The sequence below is a fragment of the Equus quagga genome, chromosome 5 (genome assembly GCF_021613505.1).
Source record: "Equus quagga isolate Etosha38 chromosome 5, UCLA_HA_Equagga_1.0, whole genome shotgun sequence".
Taxonomy (NCBI): Eukaryota; Metazoa; Chordata; class Mammalia; order Perissodactyla; family Equidae; genus Equus; species Equus quagga.
Window position 1 is genome coordinate 58,830,669 of NC_060271.1, and position 21,486 is coordinate 58,852,154.

At 42.3% G+C, this 21,486-nt stretch overlaps 2 protein-coding genes across 11 annotated transcripts in view; one reads left to right on the forward strand and one right to left on the reverse strand.

Moving 5' to 3' along the window:
- The first annotated feature begins 12 nt into the window (after positions 1–12).
- On the forward strand, positions 13–9,083 carry LOC124238868 (cytochrome c oxidase assembly factor 5). Its single transcript, XM_046660060.1, has 3 exons — positions 13–196; positions 5,948–6,031; positions 8,597–9,083. The coding sequence occupies exons 1-3, from the start codon at positions 98–100 to the stop codon at positions 8,636–8,638; spliced, it is 225 nt and encodes a 74-aa protein (XP_046516016.1). The 5' UTR covers positions 13–97; the 3' UTR covers positions 8,639–9,083.
- A 4,426-nt stretch (positions 9,084–13,509) lies between these two features.
- INPP4A (inositol polyphosphate-4-phosphatase type I A) overlaps positions 13,510–21,486 on the reverse strand; it is a 132,506-nt gene continuing 124,529 nt past the window's right edge. For 5 of the 10 annotated variants that reach the window (XM_046660891.1, XM_046660890.1, XM_046660886.1 and 2 more), the window contains one exon: positions 13,510–16,220. In XM_046660891.1, coding sequence (XP_046516847.1) covers positions 16,088–16,220 — 133 coding nt within the window. In that variant the 3' untranslated portion in view covers positions 13,510–16,087. The other 5 variants (XM_046660882.1, XM_046660888.1, XM_046660887.1 and 2 more) reach the window with 1 other exon arrangement.

Below are 21,486 nucleotides of genomic sequence, written 5' to 3' on the forward strand. Positions count from 1 at the left end.
TTGCTGTCGGCTTCCGCTTCCTTCTGCCGCGAGCCGCTCGGGTCGCAGCTGTAGTGGCTGTGAACGAGTCGGGACGCCGTGGGCTGGGGGCGCAGCCATGCCCCGGTATTACGAGGACAAGCCCGAGGGCGGCGCGTGCGCGGGCGTGAAGGAGGACCTGGGCGCCTGTCTGCTGCGGTCCGACTGTGTGCTCAAGGTAGCGCGGCCTGAAACGGGGAGGCGGTGCCCGGCGGAGGGCTCGCGGTCGGCCCGCGGGGGCCGTCAAGACGCGTGACCCAGATAGCCGTCCTAGGTGTCGGCCACAGCTCCAACTTCAGGAACTTGGGCAGATCTGCAGTCGCAGCCTTCGTTCCCTCCGGTGTTAGATTGGAGATAACGATACCGCCCCGTAGGGTTTTCTGTAAGGAGTAAACCACTCCGGCTCAATCACTTCGGTTTATTGAATGCTGCCGCTCTCCTCGGTTCTGGAGATGTAAAGGAGAATAATGGGTTTCTTGCGCCCTAGAAAATGAGACTCTGTAGAGTGAATTACCAGAGAATTACATAAACCTGGTACACTCTTGGCTAGTAATTTCTCCTTTCCCTGTTCAGTTGTGGCTAAACGTGTACTCTGCCCTGTGTTGGTTTGAATTTGTTTCTCAGTTGCAGTTCTGTACATTCTTGGGTAAGGTGTAAATGAGGCAGCTCGTATTTTCACCATTTTGTTTCTTGCTTCCCCTGCACTCCTCCCTCACTGCAGCCACAGGACTTCTCAGGAGCGCGTCTGAACGCCCTGAGGCACGCGCTGAGGTGCAGAGTTGCCTGGAGCCCTGGGTTCTGTCCTGGAGCCCAACTGAAGCACAAGTTTCCAATCGCAAAGGCCTGATGAGAGGGCCATCGATTGTGTGCAGTTATTTTTGCTTTTGGAGATGTAATTTCAGGAAGTTGCTATTATTTCAAAGAAAAGACAACTACCCCAAAGTGGACATCCACCATGAGGCTATATCACTGTTTCTACTAATTCACGATTTACGTTTGGTTCACTGATATTAGCAGCCAGCCCGACTGGCCTCCCAGGTCTAGTAAAACTTCAGAGTTGTTATGAATTTAAGAGGTTATCTCATCCAACTTCTTTATACAGATGCGGACACCGAGGTGCCCTGTCCAGGGCTGTTTCCAGTCTGCTGCTTCATATTCAGCCAGCTCCTAGTTAATGCCTATTACGTGGCAGGCGTGATGCCAGGCACTGGTGATAGAAAGATGTATCGGTTACAGTCGCTGCCTGCATAAGCTTGGTCTGATGGGAAGAATAGATGTAAACAGGGGCTAAATTCCTGTGAGTGATAAGGGCTGTGTAAGCATTTAGTAAATATTTGTTTAATGAGTAGATGCAGGAGCAGAATGCCTGGGGAGCCCAGTGGAGAGCAACTTATTTTGCTTGAGTGTTTGGAAACTTCTTACAGAGGAGGTGACATTTGATCTGAGTCTTAAAGGTTGAGTAAAGGAGTGGGGGCTGTGGTGGTTTTGGGAGAAGCTGAAAGAGCATGTGCAGAGTGAGGGAGACATGGGGGCCTGGAGGAAGGGGAACCTGACAGAAGGCTCGAGAGGAAGGTTGCCATGTGTGAAGGCTCTTGTTTGTCAGAGTGAGGAGCTTGGATATTATCCTGACTTTCAGCATCAGGAAGGCCATGGAGGTGAGCAATCAAGGGAATAAAGTTCACAGAGTAGGACTGAGGAGAGAAACTCTGGGAGTGGAGGAGGATGCTGGTGGCACGGAGAGTACCAAGTTGGTCTTGCAATGATTGATTCATTTGTTTAGCAAACATTTGAATGCTAAGCCTAATTTAGAGGACATACAGATGAATGGAACACATTCGTTCCTGTGTAGAAATTGGTTCTCTGAAGAGCCAGAAAGCTGTAGGCAGAGTGAGTGCCCAGGACACATGGCACAAACTCTGCTTTTCCCTCATTGAGTAGGTGGCCCTATTGATGCTGAATTTGGTCACTAGCAGAACCTTATGTTTATGAACAGTCCCTTAAATGGAAGTGCATACTGTTTGTGCGTCCTGGATTGTGACTTCAGCTGGAGTGTAAAAGGGCAGTACTGAGACAAAACATTGAGTTTTGCAGATTCAGGACAATATCCTACCTCCTCAGATGCTGTTACTGGCAGCTACAGCCCACGGTGCCCCAGAGGGTCCCTGAAGACCAAGGGAAGTTCTGCTGAGATCTGTGCCTGCTCTGTGTGACAACCTCATTTTTGATAAGATTTTTGACTCCTTAGCTCCTTGAATAAAGAAGTTAATCTGATCTTTTGGCAGGTGGATGCTATAGTCTCTCCTTGCCAGTCTTTTAACTCAGCTCAAAAGCTGCTGGACCTCACTCTGGGGAGGAATTCAACATAAACGAATACTTAGTTCTAGCTGCTGGGATGGGAGGTAGTCAAGAAAGTGTAGGGGCTCAGAGAGACTCAGGGTAATGGTGATAAGGGGCTAAACTCCAGTGCAGCTGGAGAGGAGAAGCAAGGAAGAGATTCAAAAGGCATCTCTTGGACAGACCTCTTAGGATTTTATAACTCCTGGGGGGTCAAAAAGCTTGAAACTCTGCCCAGGGAACCTCAGTCACAAGTTATCTCCTTTGTGACTATTCACAGCTTCCAGACCTGCTGACTCTTCATCAGAATCACCTGGAGATGGGGGCGGAGAGCTTAAGAAGTACAGACTCCACTGCCCCCCACCTCCCACCCCCGCCCCAATAATTTAAGAGTATCCCAGGTTGATTCTTGGGCACAGGTGTGTTTGGGAATCACTGATCTTGACCTCAGAAGGCAAATAAGCTTGGGAGAGTATTAGTTAGCTTATAAGTTCAGGTACATGTTACAGAGGCCCAGAGTAACAGTGGCTTAAACAAGAGAGGGAATTCTTTCTTTTGCTCTTGGGCCTATAAGTAGGGCCTGGGGGAGCTCCTCTCCGTCTTCCATGGACCCACACACCATGGATGTTGTGGTTTCAGGCACTGTGATGGGAGATAGGATGTTACTCTCACACTCGTCGTCCGAGATTGCCTTGCTTCCACATCATCGGGCCTAGTAACGTGATGGAGTAAAGTGGGGAAGAGGGTCAAGCCACTTTTCTTTAAGGACCAAACCAGAAGTTTTACATTTTGGTTCCCCACATATTCCGTTGGCTGGAACTTAGTCACATGACCACACCCAGCTGCAAGGGTGACTGGAAAGTCTAACCCAGCCATATGCCCCCCCCTTTTGTTTTTGGAGGAAGATTAGCCCTGAGCTAACATCTGCTGCCAATCCTCCTCTTTTTGCTGAGGAAGACTGGCCCTGAGCTAACATCCATGCCCATCTTCCTCTACTTTATGTGGGACGCCTGCCACAGCACGGCTTGCCAAGCGGTGTGTAGGTCCGCACCTGGGATCCAAATGGGCAAACCCCGGGCTGCCAAAGCAGAACATGCAAACTTAACTGCTGTGCCCCTGGGCCGGCGCCATGCCCCAGTTTTTAAAAAGGAAGAGTGGATATTAAGCAACAAGTAGCAGTCTGCCATTTGGAGTGGAGGTAGAGGAAGATGAATTAACATTTGTCTCTTAGGTTTAGTGTATCTAGATGGATCTTCCCACTATGCAGTTGGCAGTATGGGTTAAAGCGTGTGAAAAAGATGGCATCTTAGATACATTTTGAGGAAGCATCAGTTTATAATCTTTTGTATAGTTATAGTCTTTTAAAATCTTCCTCCTCTTGTTCATGTGGGCAACACAACACACACCCCATCAGCAGCTCCTCGTTCCAGAGTTTGGGGGAGGAACCCAATAGCGCAAGGCAGCTTACTGCTCTGTTCTGATTCACTTTTGAGATTCACTGATGCATATGGCAGTTGAAATCTAGGACCAAGGCAGACATAAAGACTAGAAAGGGGCCAAGATCCCCGGGGATCAGGAATGTCCCAGATGTGGTACCTTGCAGCTTCTTCCACAGTAAAAACTAGGAGGGTGACTGGCACTTGCAAAATAGAGGTTTGGGAGGCAGTTGCAGCGGTGGGATCGACGTGGCAAAATCTGCTTGAGAGGAGGTCCCTGAGGATGAAGAGCAGGTGAAATTTGGGTTAAATCTTTCCTGGTGCATGAACGCACCAGATCTTTCTATTTAAGTAGTACTCTAGCCTATGTCATTAACATCTATCTAAAGTGTTTAGTACCAGCACTAAAAATCTTCTGATTTTAGGGCACCTAATTCTGGCTGTTTGAGCTTTTAAAGTTAACACTGAACAGGGTCATTTTTATTCTCAGAATTGCTTAACTGATTTTACATTGGAACTCACCATGAGTGGAACGACTTCATGATCTTCCTTTATATTGTCAGGCACTGCATAAGGCTAATGTTTATAAGCAGTTTCTTTAATAGTAGTAATAATGTAAGATTTTGACCTTGTTTTCTCATGAATTGCAAATCATAGTTTGATGTCATTAAGCCTCAGGTGATTCAAAAAATCCAAGTTCTATCCACTTTTCCAGATGTTGTTTTATATATTTACGTTCCCGGAAGCCGAGCCCCCTTAGCACCTCTCCCTGTGACGCCTCTGGCACGTCCCCCTGCTCTGTGAGGAGCTCACGCTGCCAGTTCCTATTTGCACGCGTCCCCTTTCCTCCCTGGTGTTAAAGCCCAGTGTAGGCAGGGATATCCAGTAGCTATTTTTTAACCTCCTACAAACTGACCTAGGACTGTTCTGAATTTTTAATATAAATTAGTCCTTGTAAGGGTTTAGTTACTAGACAGATTAGTAGGGTGTTCAAACAAATTTCGCTGCAATTCAGTTTTAGTCTCGCCTCTTTGGACTGTGAACTAGACGGTGTCGGCGCTTCCAGGCGGCTAGTATTATTTTAAGTGCTGTTGTGTTAAGTTAAATTTATGGCAGTATATTCAAAATATTTTAAAATAATGAAGAGGTAGTGTTAGCATTTTCATTCCATTCATTTTACCTTGAAAAAAAATACGACTAAATTTTAGCTCTTGCCTCGTTTCACAGTTGTACTTTGTGAAGCCTGATTTTTAATGGTTACAGTTCTTAAGAAATCTTATTTGGTAAGAGTCAGAATAAGCATTTCTCCTGTGAACACTCTTGTGGCAGCATCCTGCCTTCATGGCAGAAAGGGAATGGTTTAATCCAATTTTCTTCTTAAACTCCTTTTGAGCTTTCACTGCTCAAAGATGAGTTCATTTCACATCAGGCCCAAGCAGATCTCCTGTCACAAATGCATGTAAGTTCATTTCGTATCTCCCTTTCCTCTTCCAGTTCTTACTCAGTTGAGCTTCTCAGAAGAGAGAACTTGACTCTGGGGGTAGGGGGTGGGAAAATGCAGAGATGTTCTGGAGTTAAATTGCTTGCATTAAAAGGATATAACGGAGACTTTAAAGCCACTTGACACTACCTTCCAGAACTAACCCTCCCAATCACCACTACAGCGGCCTGACCTCTCATACAAGCAGCTGCAGAGCTGTCGGGCTCTCCCCCCTACTCCCTGCTGTGCTCTGCCCACTTCCTCCTCCAACACACACTACTTTCTTCTCTGTCTTTAGGAGTTCTTGAGTGTAAAAGTTTTAAAAACACTGATGAAACCCCGTTACTACTTTCACCTTTACTCTTTCCCTTTCTTCCCCATAAGGAGCTGAAGATAATAGTGTCTAGATTTTTATATAACATTTTAAAGAAAAGTATCCCATGGAAACCAGTGTTTTCAAGAACCCAAGATCACCTTTCAGGGCCCCCAAATTATTTTACTTGTTTTTTATTCTGTCCTTTTCTCCGTAAGCACCAACAGTCAAAATGAATTAAAACTATTTCTTATATAATTTACTATTCTTTTGTTTAACTTATTTTTAAAAGAGCTATTTTTAGAAGGACATTTATTTTGTACTGAGAAAATTTCCAAAGTATTTATATTGTTTTGTGTGTTGTAGGAAGGAAAGTCCCCTCGGCAGTGTCTGAAGGAGGGAAACTGCAAAGCTCTGAAATACTCATTTTTTGAATGTAAAAGGTCAATGGTAAGTGGTTTAAGATGTTTAAAGGCTTAGGGTAAAAATTAGCTGTATGGAGTTAAATTTGTGCATGACTTGGTAATTATAAATAGGTTGCAGTGACATCATTTGGAAGAAAGGATGTAGATGCTATTTCTTCCTCCACTGAGTTAAGGTTAGGTAGCATTCATGAAAAACCAGAGCTCATTGTTCTGTTATTCTGCCACTATGCTAACAGCAGCTGCTGATCTTTATGAATTTCTGAAAGTATGAGAATCAAGTCTTGGCAAGTCTAAATGGGGAGAAGTTGGTGTTGGTCACTGTGAATTCAGGTCATTTGGCAATTGTACACAAACCCATAATGTGGAGGTCTGAGGTGTAGGCGCTGTGCCTTATGTGTAGATGTGACTAGGAGACAACGTTAGTATCTGTGTTTGAATTGGTAGAGTGATGGATAGTGGAAGGAGAGCCTAAGAGGACATTACGAATTTTAAAGTTTCTGCTCTGACATTCTTTGATTTCAGAGATCTAACAGAGATGTTTGGAATGGAAACTGAGAGCCTTCTCTTTGTAAAAAGAAAGTATGAAATGAGAAAAGGAACATCCCTTTAAGGAAAGCCATAATCTGAACTTAAAACCTGCTTTGTTTGTTTAGGAATTGCACTGCAAATCCCTCCCCTTTGTTGACAGGAGAAGCCAAGTATACAGGACATTCATGACCCAGGAGGCCACACGAAGAACTTGAGCATGTTTGCTGTCTCATCAGATCCAGGGAGGTGTGAAGTTAGATTAAATGTGGCCATGCTGTCTTGTCCTTTTTCAAATGACACAGTTCTCTGCCATATTTTCCTATGATTTATCGTAAAAAAGAGGGATTTTCTTGTCTTCTCTCACATAGTTTTGATACCACATGTAAAATGCAAGCCTTTAGATCTTTCAAGAATTTCAAATCCTGTTTAGATAACTGAGAAGTCATAAAGAATAGTGTAGGAGATGAGTTTTAATCATGTTGGATGGATCCAATCATATCCAGTGACTGTAAATTAACTCCCTGGAATTCCCTGCTGAAAGCTGTCTTTGATCTCCAAAAACTTTAATAAGAAATCAGAACATTTAAAAATTTTTCACAATTTATCTACCTTCTGCAGAAATTTATAATAATCTTGAATAAAATATAAAAGTGCCTCTGATCATTTCTAACAATCAGTATAAGGTAGAGCTCCACTTACACTTTGACGCTGGAGAGAGCCGTCTAGGGAACCTTCTAGCAGAGTAATACATTCTTACAGCCTTTCACCAAGACTGTGATTCACAATTAGTCCTCCAAGGTAGTGGAGTCATGTCACACTTAGCTAACGCAACTTCACTTATATGTGGTTGGCAAAAACCCAAAACAAATTAAATCGTGCTAGAAATTTTGCTTAATATTTCAAACAATGAGTATATAACCCAGAATGATGGTGAGCTAGGAAGTTTGAGTCAGCTGTGTCGTCGTAGTATAAGCATCTCATCATCCTGATTATGATGCCTGTGTTTAAAGATTATTAATTTTTTGAAAATATACTTTTAGCTACTTCGTGTAGTGATCGGAGAAATGGGTGTCTGTCCTACACTGGCTGTGTTAGATTCATTAATAGCGTCTATCTCCAAAATACTCTATTATTAATAATGATATATAAATAGATATAATATCTATTATTAATAACCTATCCAAATAATCTATCTCCTTCCTGTAGAATTTCTAGGGAGTGATATTGACTCTGTGCAGTTTTGCCTTATATACTGACATTAGGACCCTCCACCCTATGGCACTACCCTTAGGAGGCAGCCTCACCGTGAGGCTTAAGTCAAAGAACATGCTGTCATCCTATAAGTAGGTAATTTAAGGACTTTTAATTCCCAAATGGCTATGTGTCACTTAACATTTTTCAGGGCTCTCTCTTCTTTTTTCAGTTGCTATTTAAGGATTTCAAATACATTTAAATGTTAACCCACACAAAACTGAATTAGAAAGTTGTTTGCAAGAACGTACATTGAGTGTAGTTCAGAGAAAAAGATAAATGTAAGTTGGATTCTACTTGAGAAGAAAATCCTTATTGTGACCTTAATGGAACTTTTGTTTTTAATGCCATCTTTATTATTTTCGGTTTTTTTGGTAGCTGTGACAATTGCCTTTTTTTTTTAATTACTAGCTCCCTTGAAGGCAAATGGCAAGGAGCTTTAGATTTTTTTTTTTGCAGGGAAAGATTCACCCTGAGCTGACATCTGTTAGCTCCTTTTTTTGGTCTCCCTAAAGCCCCAGTACATGTATATCCTAGTTATAAGTCATTCTAGTTCTGTGTGAGCCACTGCCACAGCATGGCAGCTGACAGACAGGCAGTGTGGTTCTCTGACCGGAATGTGAACCTGGGCTTCTGAAGCAGTGAGAGTGCTGAACTTTAACCACTAGGCCGTCAGGGCTGGCTCTGACAATTGACTTTTTGATTGTGCTGGAAACTGTTTTATTTCTCTCATGTAGTGACACCCCTTACCAAAGTTGTGTTTATTTAATTATGTTAACAAAATCTGATTCAATTCTTCATTTATTTTTAGTTGGATGCCAGATCAAGATTCAGAGGAAGAAAAGGATATTGATGCTATTATGTTCAAACCAAGATGAAATCAACAAAGGATTTTCTCTTCATTTAAACAGAGAAGCCAAAATAGGAAACATACTTTTTGCTACATCTGTTACGTTGGACCAGTTTTTCCCTCCCTGGAACACTGGAGAAAACGATGGGTTCTGTTTTTGAATATGTATAAAGTAAGTGATTTTCTTGCTCTAAGTTATTTTTAGAAAAAATTCTTAATTGAACACTTATGAGCTAGGAGCATAATGTGTTTTAAGAATTGTTCTAAAGCACAAAGAATGGAAAGATGGTTATTTTCAAACTTGACTCCTCAACCAAATGACACAGTTTGTACATCCTTTGTGAATATTATGAAGGCCACTGATGGGACTGTTAAAATCAATAACCTGGAGCCTGGGGAGAAAATGTCTATTGGGAAAGTTTAGAATAAAACTTTCTTTTATTCAGTCTGTCCTGTTTAGTTCTTTATTTTTTGTTTTTCTGCTTTTTTTCCCCCCAAATTCCCCCCCAGTACATAGTTGTATATTTCAGTTGTGGGTCCTTCTAGTTGTGGCATGTGGGACGCCACCTTAGTGTGGCCTGATGAGCGGTGCCATGTCCACGCCCAGGATCCGAACTGGCGAAACCTTGGGCCGCCGAAGCGGAGCACGGGAACTTAACCACTCAGCCACGGGACCGGCCCGTCTTCACTTTCTTGATGCTGCCTTTTGAAGCACAATTTTTAATTTTGATGAATTCCAGTTTATCTATTCTTTCTTTGTTTTGATGTACCTAAGAAAACCATTGCCTAATCCAAGCTTCTGGAAATTTATTCCTATGTTTTCATGTAAGAATTTTATAGTGTTAGCTTACATGTATGTCTATGATCCATTTAAAAAAATAACTTGATACCTTTATTAGTAACTATATATTTAAAATTTTTAGTTGTAAAATATAATGTAAAATTTACTGTCTTAACCATTTTTAAGTATATAGTTCAGTAGTGTTAAGTACCTTGTTATGCAACCGGTCTCCAGAACTCTCTCCATCTTGCAAAACTGAACTCTATAAAACTATAGCTCTATTAAACAAACTACAGTCTACAAACGATAGTCTACAAAACTATAACTCTCTTAAACAACTCGCTGTTACCCTGTCCCCCCACCGCCTGGCAGCCACCATTCTTCTGATGTGGAGCATCATTTCCTCATTTCATGCATTTGTTGGCCATTTGTACACCTTCTTTGGAGAAATGTCTATTCAAGTACTTTGCCCATTTTTAAATAGGGTTGTTTGCTCTTTTGTTGTTGAGTTCTAGGATTTCTTTGTATACTCTAGATATTAAGCCCCTACCAGATAATAAGATTTGCCAATATTTTCTCCCATTTCTTTTCACTCTGTTGATTGTGTTCCTTGATGCACAGTTTTACATTTTGATGCAGTCCAATTTATCTGTTTTACTTGTGTTACCTGTACTTTTGGATCATCATTGTCCAAGCCGATGCAGCTCTTCCCTTAAGCTTTCTTCTAGGAGTTGTATAGTTTTAGTTCTTACATTTAGGTCTTTGATGTAGTTTGAGTTGATTTTGTATGTGGTGTAAGATAAAGGTTCATTCTTTTGCATGTGGATATCCAGTTTTCCCAGAATCATTTGTTGAAAAGACTGTCCTTTCCTCAACTGAATGGCCTTGGCACTCTTGTCAAAAATCATTCAACCATGTGTGCTGGTGTGTATTTCTGGGCCCTTTATTCTATTGCGTTGGTCTTTAAGCCAGTGCCACACTGTTTTGATTACTGTAGCTTTGTACTAAGTTTTGAAATCAGGAAGTGTGAGACCTCCAACTTTGTTCTTTTTCAAGATTGTGTTGGCTATTCAGGGACCCTTGAGAGTCCATATGAATTTTAGGATGGATTTTTCTATTTATGCAAAAAAACACGATTGGGATTTTGATAGGGAACATATTGAATTGGCAGATCACTTTGGATACACTGGTATCTTAATAATATGAAGTCTTCCAACTCATTTACACAGGATGTCTTTCCGTTAATTGTTCGTCTTTAGTTTCAGGAACATTCTGTAGTTTTCAACGTACAAGACTTTTGCCTTCTTGGTTAGGTTTATTCCTAAGTATCTTATTCTTTTTTATGCTATTGGAAATGGAATTGTTTTCTTAATTTTCTTTTCAGATTGTTCATTGAGTGATAGGTTAACATTTTATGGTTAAATGTAGCAGACGTACAGAAAAGTACATAGGAAGTTTGTATCATGTTAACAAACAACTATAAATCATCCTGTAACTAGCATTCAGATCAACAGAACATTGTACAAACCTCCTGCTATGCCTGATTTTCCTCAGAGACCCTCCTGCTTGCCCCTGAGAGAAAACCATTGTCCTGGTGTTGGCCACACTCTGCTCCTACAGTTGCCTTCTCCCTTGAGCCTCTTGAATTTGGCTCCTTGTGATGTGTTTAGAATAAAGGATTATATATAGAGAAAAGCAACAAGGTCTAGTGCTGAAATAGGAAAGATTTCAAATGAACACCAAAAAACAATCATTTCTTCATCTTTTCATTCAATAAACTTTTCTGAGTAGCTCCTTTGTGACAAGCATTACAGTTGCTGCTGTGAACACAAAGTAACAACATGCTGGATAGAGTAAAAGGTAACATGATAGACAGGATACACATAACAGTCATATAGTCCAAACTGAATGTGGGAAAATATTTTTTTAAAAAGGCCAACTCACTCTGTGGAGAGAAATTTCCATAGAGGAGGGCATGACTGAGACGGACCTTGAAGGAGGAACGAGAAGGCCGAGGGGTGGTGGTCCAGATCAGAGGAGACACAGACCAGGCTGTGAGTGTGTGGATGGAATCATGGGATGTGTTAAAGAGATTCTGAAGAGGTACAGATCTTAGTGGCCGATGGGATATGGAGGGGAAGGGAGAAGACGAGCCCAGGGTGGACCCCAGGGTCACTTATCAGAAGAGGGCTCAGCCAGCTTGGAGGAGGGATTGCATGAGTTTGGTGTTGACATGCTGCATTTGAGATACCCTCAGACACTCAAGTAGAATGACTAGGATGTGGTTGGATGTGCAGATGGTTCTGAACCTAGAGAGAGTCTGAGATGGACCTAGAAATTTTGGAGTCATTAGCAAATAAGTGGTAATTTATTCCATAGGAATGGCTGGCTAAGACTTTTCAGGAAGAGCATCCAAAGTGAGATAGAAGAAAGTTATGGGCGGAAACCTGCGGCACACCACAATGTAGTGGTGGGTGGAGGACGACAAGCAAATCAGAGTGAGGAGGGATGGTCGAGGTGGGACAACCAGGACAGTGAGTGAATCCACAGAAGCCAAGGGAGAGGCAAATGGCAAGGAGGAGGAAGCAATGAAGTGCTCTGTCTTTCCACATCCATCTCTCTAACCTAGGTATCTTCTTCCTAGCTGTGGAAACAAGCAAGTTTCCCATCCTCTCTAACCTGTCTCAGCTTTTCTTTGTCTGTTAAGTGGTACAACAGAGAGTGATAGCACCATAACGGTCTGTATTTGAATGCTGACTGCCTGGCCTGGCTGAAAAGGCCCACTGCAAGCCTTGCGCAGGCAGGAATCACTACAAATAGTGCTGAGGCCAGAAGGGTCCCAGGGGGAATCTGAAGTGTAGATATTCTGCTCCTCCACCCTCAGCAATCTGTGTCATAGCCTGCGTAGTGACAGCTCTAATAAAAAGAAGACAAAGTTATGACCTATCTGCCAAATCCCAGCACAGAATGGGGAGGGGGCGTTCTACCCAGGCTGGCACAGGCTAGTGCCGTCCCTCCTCGAATTCACAGCACCACGTGGGCCCATTTCATGGGCAAGGACGGGGTGCCCCAGCTGTGTCACCTTCAGTGGTTAAGCCAGGACATGATTTCAGAACAAGCATCAAAAAGAAAAAGACCAATGTATTTAACTAGATAAAAATTTAAAACTTCTCTATACCCCCTGCCATAAAAAAAAAAGACAACCGACAAATGGTTTTAAAAAAACCTGCAACATATGAAAAGGGGTTATTATATTATCTATTAAAATCAATCCATATGGAAAAGACCAACATTCCAGTGAGGTCACAAAAGTAGAAATATCAGTAAAAGTATAAAAGATGTTCAGTTTTCACAGGAATCAAATGAACAGAAATTGAAACAAGGTGCCATTTCCAGCATCAACGAGAATGAAGGGAAAAGGCGCATGCTACCGGTGCCCTTTCTGGGGGAACTTTGGTAATAGTAAAAGTTTAAAAATTTTAAAACATTTAAATTATCCTTTAATTGTACATTTCTACTGCCAAGAATTTATCCAAAGGAAATCATTGGGTACAAGTGCCTAGAAAAGGTGCAAAGGTGCAGGATGCAGTCCTGTTACAACAGTCACTCATCACTCACGGAACCACATTTAACAAGTCACACAACAGACAACCAGGCAACGGTGCGGAGAAGACGTGACCCGTATTTATGGACGTGGGAAAGTAACAACAGCTAACATTTTATGAACGTTTAATGCCAAGACAGCTCACAACTGCCTTAAGATGACTATACCATTGAGTCTATACTTTGCACATGAGGAAATGGAGGTTCAGAGAGGGCACACAACTTGCCCAGAGTCACCAGCTAGTGAGTGGCAAAATGGGACTGGGAGGTGGGTCTGTCTGAAGCTGAAGTCCCTGCTCTTAATCCCACACCCTGCTGCCCCTCCACTTCAAATGAAGTGGAAACAAGGTTATAAAACAGAAATCTCTCTCAGTCCCATGTGTACAAAGCCCCGAGCGCTCAACGCAGTGCCCATTAATGATGGTCCAGTCAGGTGCCGGCCACGGAACGAGCCCTTCTAACGTAACAGAATGAATCAGGTGAAGCCAAGTTTACTGTTGTCAGTTATTTATTATTTGTCATTCTAAAGACGAGCACATTTACAGCATACATGGCTCTGAATGAGCTCAGAATATATAAAACAGTAACTATATGTTTATATATATTAATACTGCCCCAAACAAATAAATAAAAGTACTTTAATGCACTAAGCTTGGCGAATACAATTGTGGAGGGACAAACTGTATTATACAATATTTGTACATTTTTCAAGGAAACCAAAGGCAACTGTGCTACAGGCGCTCTGGCAGAATCCGCGTCCCATCGGGTTTCCAGAATGTCTCAACGCTTTTTTAAATGGGCCTCACAGGGGATACAAGATGGACCCTCTGTTGTCTGGTAACCTGTAAAACTGCCTTCCTCCTGCACCTGAACACACAGAGCTCCCAGGTGACCCGAGGAGCTGCTGGCCCCCTCGAGGGGACAACACGCCCCCGCCCAGCGAGCGTATACGTGTGCAACGCCCTGTGAGACTGTCACACTGGAGCCTGATAGTAATGCTCAGACAGAATACTGAAACCTGAATATTTTCTACACGATTAGCCAAGTCTTAGAGTTTTATGGTGATCCCTAATATGAAGCCAAAATGGGGAGAAGATTCACATAAATGTGCCACATGCAAAACTGCCAACAGATGACTCACCAATGGCTATATCCCCTTTTGATAAATGCAGGTATTTAATGCTCTTCAGACAAAAAAATTCTGAATAAAGTATGTGTAACATTTAATTTTAAAAAACAAGGGAATTTCTTAAAAGGTAGTGATGTTAAAATGAGAAAAGACGGAAATATATAGATACTAGAAAAAATTACGAATTAAATAAAATGGTGGAGAGGTTACAGGTTAACCAGCCATGTTGGAAACAAACTGTCTTTGAACAGGGACTGACATTTACAACAGGAAGCTCCAACACCAGCTGCTGCCACCTCTGCAACGGGTTTGGTGGACAAGAGTTTCTCGGCCTCGCCCCTCCACAGTGAACTCTGGCTACAAGAGGGACAGTGAGCTGCAGCCATCCCTTACTGCCGCATCCTCCACACCAGTTCACACTCGACCAGTGGGAACTTCCCCCGCAGCGGGCATCAGGAGATGGCAGGCTCTGAGCACCGACTTCTGAGTAGGAAGGGTTCTGGAAGGTCATCCAGTTCCAGCCTCACCGGCTGCCCACCCTTGTCCCTACCAAGGGGTGATCTTGCCTTGGGTCTCAGCTCCCCAGGCCCAAGTTTCTTACATGTTTCCAAGTGGGTTTTCTAAAGGAGCTGAAAGAATAATATCTAGAATTTTAGATACAGGAATTTCCTAAGGGTTCACAAACCATTAGGATCAGCATTGTGAATATGTGCCACATATATTTTTTTTACAGCCTTTTAAATAACATGTAAACATAATAATTATGATAAACAGAATTGATAAAACATATAAACTAAGAAAAACTCTGCTATGTGCAGATAAGACTCATTATCATCTTATAATAGATGACCAGACATAATTTTCTATGAAATTCCTAAGTTTTATGGCCCATTAATCCCTTTCAAAATCTCATTTTAGGAGATAATTTCAACTTTCTCAATAGTCATCTTACATAACAGAATAAGAGGACAGTAACAATTATTGCAAACCTAAAACACTTTCATCAGACATTCAAACATGATTGTATTATCTTTTAGGAGAGGATAAACTGGGGAACCCACAAAAGGACATCTGTTCTGAAAATATTTAGGCTTCCACTATCCACACGCATTAAACCTCCCTTGTTGTCAGAGAGGCATCAGACAGACCACATGTGAGGCCCTGGAGTGGCAGAACTCGACATCCAGAGAAGGGGAGACGTGCCCTGGGGGCGCGGTGGGACAGACATGGAGCTGAGGAGGACAGGAGACCCTGGCTTCATGTTCTCAAGCAGACACCCTGTTCTATAACTTAGGGACAGAAGTGGCCCCCACTGCGAGTGGCTCTGCAGTGTTGTCCCCTAATACAGTCCTCAGGCTGATGTGACAACCTCTGCTCCCCCTTGCTGGCCTCACTGTGGTGGTACAGATGGGATACTTCATGAGAAAACACTTGCTCTCGCCGCATGAGCTAGTTTCTTCCCCAAAACTTGGGTTAACATTTAACATTTGTTGGTCTGTCCTGAATCCAATTATTTAATATATTATTTACTGTTTTACATTCAGATTTTTAAAAAGTAGATTGTAATTCAATGCTCAATTTTGAGTTACTCAGTAGAAAAATAAGTGAAGTGAGCAGCTGCCTAAGTGGGCATTTAAAAAAGTCTTTGAGCGTTTCAGACATACCTAGCTTGATTCGTACAGGTAACTACTGATGACATCTGTGTGGTTACAGCTGACGGCTACTGAGATGGGCGGTCGTTACTATCCACACTACTGAGCCAAACATTACCTCCTATTGATTCCAACGGAAAAAAACATGCTCCAGAGATTCTTTAGTGAAATATTTTAAAAAACACAAAAATAAAAACCAATCCTTCAGGTCTTCTTGAAGAATTCGTATATGACACTAGAGGGTACCCACATTTATTATGTAACAGCTAACAGAGGGCAGCGTGTGTTCACGTTTCCACTTTCCCGTAAGTCCCTTCGGGAGGCCTGTAATGCTTGGGGAAAGCCTTCAGCTGCAGGGAATTAAATGCATATTTGCGACTTCCAACATTCTTCATTGTATTTTCTCTTCGACAACCCTCACTGGGGAAAAAACAAGCACAAGAAATGACAGCAGTAAAAAAGGAAAAAAGAAAAGACTTAAACTAAGATGAAATGAACTGATTATTTTCATAGCATTAAAAAAAAAGGCTGATTAATCTTAATGGGTGCCAGACTCATTTACAACAATACACATGTGACGTGGGGTTTCTGGACAAGGCAGGCAAGCAGCACAGACATGGACACATGCTGTACGGGACTGCAAGCTGTGCACTTCCAAACGCAGCACTGGATCTAAGTGGAAGCAAACTTCTTTTTTTAAGTTGGTGGTTTCATGTATTTTATGTCTAGTTATTGAGGATTCTATTATAACTAGTGGTTCAAAGGTTCTGTTACACAGCAAATTAAATAGCACTACTCTTAGAAAAGCCTTTAAAGAGCTACATTTTTCTATATTAGCAACAGCTGTTAATCACCTCAAATTCAAAATGCTGGTTTTCCTTGTAGGATTCAACGTGTGGCCAAGCCATCTGGCTGAGAACGCTGCTCTGACATGCTGTCTCCACCTAGGAGCCAGCTGTGCTGGGTGCAGAGCAATCCAGTGGGCCTGCATGGCTCTCAGGACTGGAGTGTCATGAAGGAGTGGCCCCACCGAGGTCTCCTGGTGGCAGCCAACCTCCCACTTTCTCCAGATGGGCTGCCCTCATTGTGGTCGCCTTTCACAAGAATGCCACTGAGCCAGTGAGAGCCCACAGGTGCCCTTCCCTAGAGAATCTGCTACCAGCATCATCTCCTGCTGCATTTGATGGAGGGTTGTCATGGCAACCCAGTAGGCAAAGCAAATGCTGAAGAGGAGGATGAGCCATCAGGCAGGCCTCATATTCCCAAATGAGAGCATCAGAGGAGTTCTCTGGGAAATGTTCTGGTGTAGACATAAAATTAACAGGCAAAAGTGATTCTAAATATAAATGACTTCCTATAGCATAGTATAACTTTATATTTTTATATTATTCTAAGACTAGCAATTAAATCAACTAGTTATGAAATTTAGTAAAAAATCCCCCTTATGAGATGTAAAATTTGCAGTTACCAAGAAACAGTGATTTAAAAAAAATATTTCACATTGTATGAAGACCATATGTCATGCATTTTAAAAAAATATCAGTGGCAATTGCTGAAGGCTTTTCAAGTGAAAACGACAGTCTCATTATCAAGAACATGTAAAATATTTTTGGTAAGACTAATTTTATTCAAAAGATAAGCTCAGGTATTAGAAAAGTATCCACCTGCTTGTTATTACATAATTTAGGAACCCAAGAATGCTTTCTTGTCACCAGAGCCTCAGGCCCTCAGCTAGATGTGTATCATCTGAGCTGAACGCCTATGTCATATGAGCAGGCAGCCCCTGGAGCAAATAATGACCACGTCTGTCTAACATCCAATAACTGGATAAAAATATAATTCCATTTAAAGCAGAAGCTATAGGTTCCTATGCACAGTTAGTCTTGTTTAATCTTTGGAAGCGCTCACATTATTGGACTATTTCAGATATGGCTTTTCCATTTATATATAAATGTACACACTTCTCAAAAACCACCTACCACCAGTAAATGCCAAACTGCTTTGAGGAGCGAAGAATAATAATTTGTAAACTTCAACATTATCTTTTATTTATGTGTTAAAGAAGCTAAATACTGGTTTAGCTGGCTAAATACATTATACATGAAGTTATAATCCAGATTACACTTTTATTTCAATTTAATTTTTGAAGCAAATTGTATTTACTTTTCCTCAAACGTTTGAATGATTTGAATTTACAAAATCTGCCCGGTGGGGCTGATGGCACGCTGACACCATCATCGCGTGTTTCTGTTTCCACAAGCTCTGCCCAGTGCTGGGACCAAGGGATGGAGAGCAGGAGAGGGCGTGCTGTGGGCACAGCGCTTCCCGCTGCGGAGGCGGCCTTCTGCGCTAAGGAGAACGCTCCCATGGAGCACACTGGCTGCGTAATTTTGGGGAGTCAGTTACACACATTGAGAAGGTTGTGGATAGATTTTAGAACAAGGGAATTAATTATCTCAAAGCTATAAGGTTATTTTTTTATTATATCAATAAATTATTTCTTTTGAAGGACATATGTTTTTTAAATAAAAGTTAGAAGGGAAACCCAAATGACAATTAATTTTAGGGACACTCTGGTTTTCCCTTTCCAGCAGGACCCTTCCACCTTAGAACTCATCTGGATGCATTGGTGTCTTAGTGATCCTGAGCATCTAGAGTTGGCTGCCATCGACAAGGTCTCAGCACTAGCATGAGCCTAGAAGCAACCAGAACACCATCACCAAACATCAACAACTTCCCTTCTTGAATCATCCTTCCATCTTTGTTTCATCCTGCCTATTTCTCACTAAAGCAGAAAAGATTTTGGATATATATTTAGCCTGATTTCATGAGTAAAAGGCCTCAGTGACATTAAAACTCGCCACAAGGGGCAAGCATACTGAGTCTCTTTTCTGGGATATTCTAAAGAAAACCACTGCCAGCACCCACAGCCTAGACTGATCTCACGGTGTCCTTTCTCGGGCTGCCCCTCATGCCTGCAGAGTTAGAATCGACTGCCTTTTGACCTGGCCCTGAAGAGGAAAAAGAACCTTATCCTCTCTCTCCCTTCCATCCCATTTCTCTCTCGACCTGACAGCCAAACCTACACCGGGCAGGAAGGCCTGGCTGTACCGCGACAGCCAAGGAACAGGCCATGGTGTCCATGAGGTCCCCCGGGAGGGGCTTCTCTAGCTGGCACAGCCTCCCTTTCCTGTGTGTCGGGTTCTGGGAGGAGTGTCTGGAGTGTGACAGAGAAGCCCCCGTGGGCCCGGAGAAGAGGAGGGGGTGCTGTCTGTAGTCAGAAAGGCCTCCCTCATCTGTGCATGTCCGCCTGGCCCAGATGTGGCCACAAGCACGTGTCACCACTGTAGGGCGTCAGGAGCACTTTACCCCGAGCAGGGACAGGAACTGAATGGACTATGGAGTCTACCTTCCCTACTTCAAATAAAGTAAACAGAAGAGTCTTAGAGACTTGATGCGTGCACCTCGATCTAAAGGAGGGCCAGTGTGAACGCACCTCTCAGAGAACCACAGACTGGACGGGACCTCACTAGTGACTAGTGTCACACTGCCACGACTTAACATCACCGATCACTTAGCCTTCAGTGAAAGACTCCCTACTGAAGGATGCCAGGCGCTGTGCACAGATCAGCCACCTCATTTCTTCCAGGAAAGACAGAGCGACCACTCAGCACCTCTTGTGGGAAGGCTGGATTCACCCACAGGTGTGACACCTGCCCTGAGGCTCCTGCAGGGCTCAGAAGTCCAGGCAAGAAGGGGGTCCCAGGGTGTAGGGAGGGCAGCTTCCAGGTCACAGCTTAAAGTCTGAGCCCAGCATTTGTCATTCATTGCTGACTGCTTCACAATTCCTAATACCCAACTCAGATCTGATGCCAAACCAGAGGGATCCAGAGGAAGTTCTGGAAGTCCTGGGAGGGGGACGGAGAGCCCAGATTTTGTGCCGGACTGAGTTTGTGTGCATGCATGGGTGTCAAGTTTCTGGAAAAGACAGCTTCTCTAAATTCACTCTAATTTTTCTAGATTGGTAAAAAGAAATCCACTTTCATAAATACAGTGTATGAAGAAGCAGCTGGAGGTCAAAAACAGAAGCACAACATAATTTGAACTGGAAAGCAGAAGCCACTGAGTATTTCTTACATAGGGTCTGTGCAAATTCCCCCTAATTTATTCTGTTACCTTCAAAGGTGCACAATTACCCCTGTGCCAAATGTGAATGTGAAGGTCACAGTCGTCTCATTTTAGGACAATGCCTTGTTAAAATTAAGAGTGATAACAGCAGAAACCAAAGCAGCTCGCTGTCTCAAAGCTCCATCTGGGGTGGCACAACTGCCCAAAAGTTAGGCCTCATTTTTCGGTCATTTTTCTTTCTTTTGTTTTTTTTTTCATTATTAACCACATTTGATTTGTAAGAGAGAAAAGATGTCTGGACTTTAATGTGAAATTTGAAGATGCAATTTTTCAAAAGAAAAGTAAATGTATATAACTTCAGCAGCCTTTGGTTGCTATATTAATTAATTCCTGGAATCACTTAATGATCCTCCAAGAGCTAAAGGAGCAAATCGAAAGTCACCTGCAATAGGTTCTCTTCATGTGCCTCACTTGGTACAATGTGCTCTGGTATTCACAGCTTTGTGTCATCCCAAATTGGAAATAATAAACATAAGCAAGGAAACGTTATGATTCTGCAAACTGTTTGCTACTGTAATTTAAGGGACTACGCTTTGAAATGAAAGCAGAAAGTACATGTCCTATTAAATAGGTTTCTCTAGATGAGCCAGTTAGAAAGCGTCTATCCTTTTCATTTCTCTTCAAAAGGAAAGGAAAGGTTAGTAGTACATTTAAAGAATAGTATCAAATATACAAATACTTTTCAGACAGAATTCCTTTCTCTTGGAAACAGGGCACATCATGAGATATACAGGTAATCAATAGTTTTACATCAGAAGGAAAGAGATTTGGTACAAGTAATTCCAGGCCAGCTAAACAAGGCAGTAACAGGGCACTGTAGAAACATGTTACAAGCACTGAAAACTCTACAGAATATAAACGAACAAGTCCTCTTGGTGAAATAATTTGGCAGGTGTATACAGTTCAGAACAACAAAACATCAAACTGTAAGGCATGAAATATTTCTCGGCAGACCACGCTCTGGCACATTCCTTCTGTCCAGTTAGGTACCCGGTGGCTGTACATATTCTGGCACTTTTGTTTTTCTTGTGACTTCCTACTAATTTTTTGTAATGATACTCATTTGCAACGCAATTTGGCCACCAGGTATGCTATGCTCAGACAGAGCCACGCAATCAGTAAATTGGGGCTCAGAGCTAATAAAGGGATGGAACAGAGGAGGCTGGGGTCTAGTCTTAAGTCTCGGATGGGGACCAGGCCGCTCAAGTTCTTCTGGGTGACTACCTCCCGTGTTCCAATGCTGTGAAAAGGAAAAAGTTTGGGAGAAAGGAAAAGGGAAAGGAAGTAAAAAAAAAAAAAAAAGAGACACATGCAATGGAATTCATCAAAAGGATGGAAAAAAGAGGAGAACCAAAAGATAAGATTAAAAGAAAATGGAATGAAGCCACAACAGAAAGAAAAGATGATATGCAGAAAAGGGTATGAAAGAAATACAAAAACAAAGTCAGCACAGTTACAAGAAAAAAGGAGAGAAAGAGAAGTGAAAATAAGAAAAAAT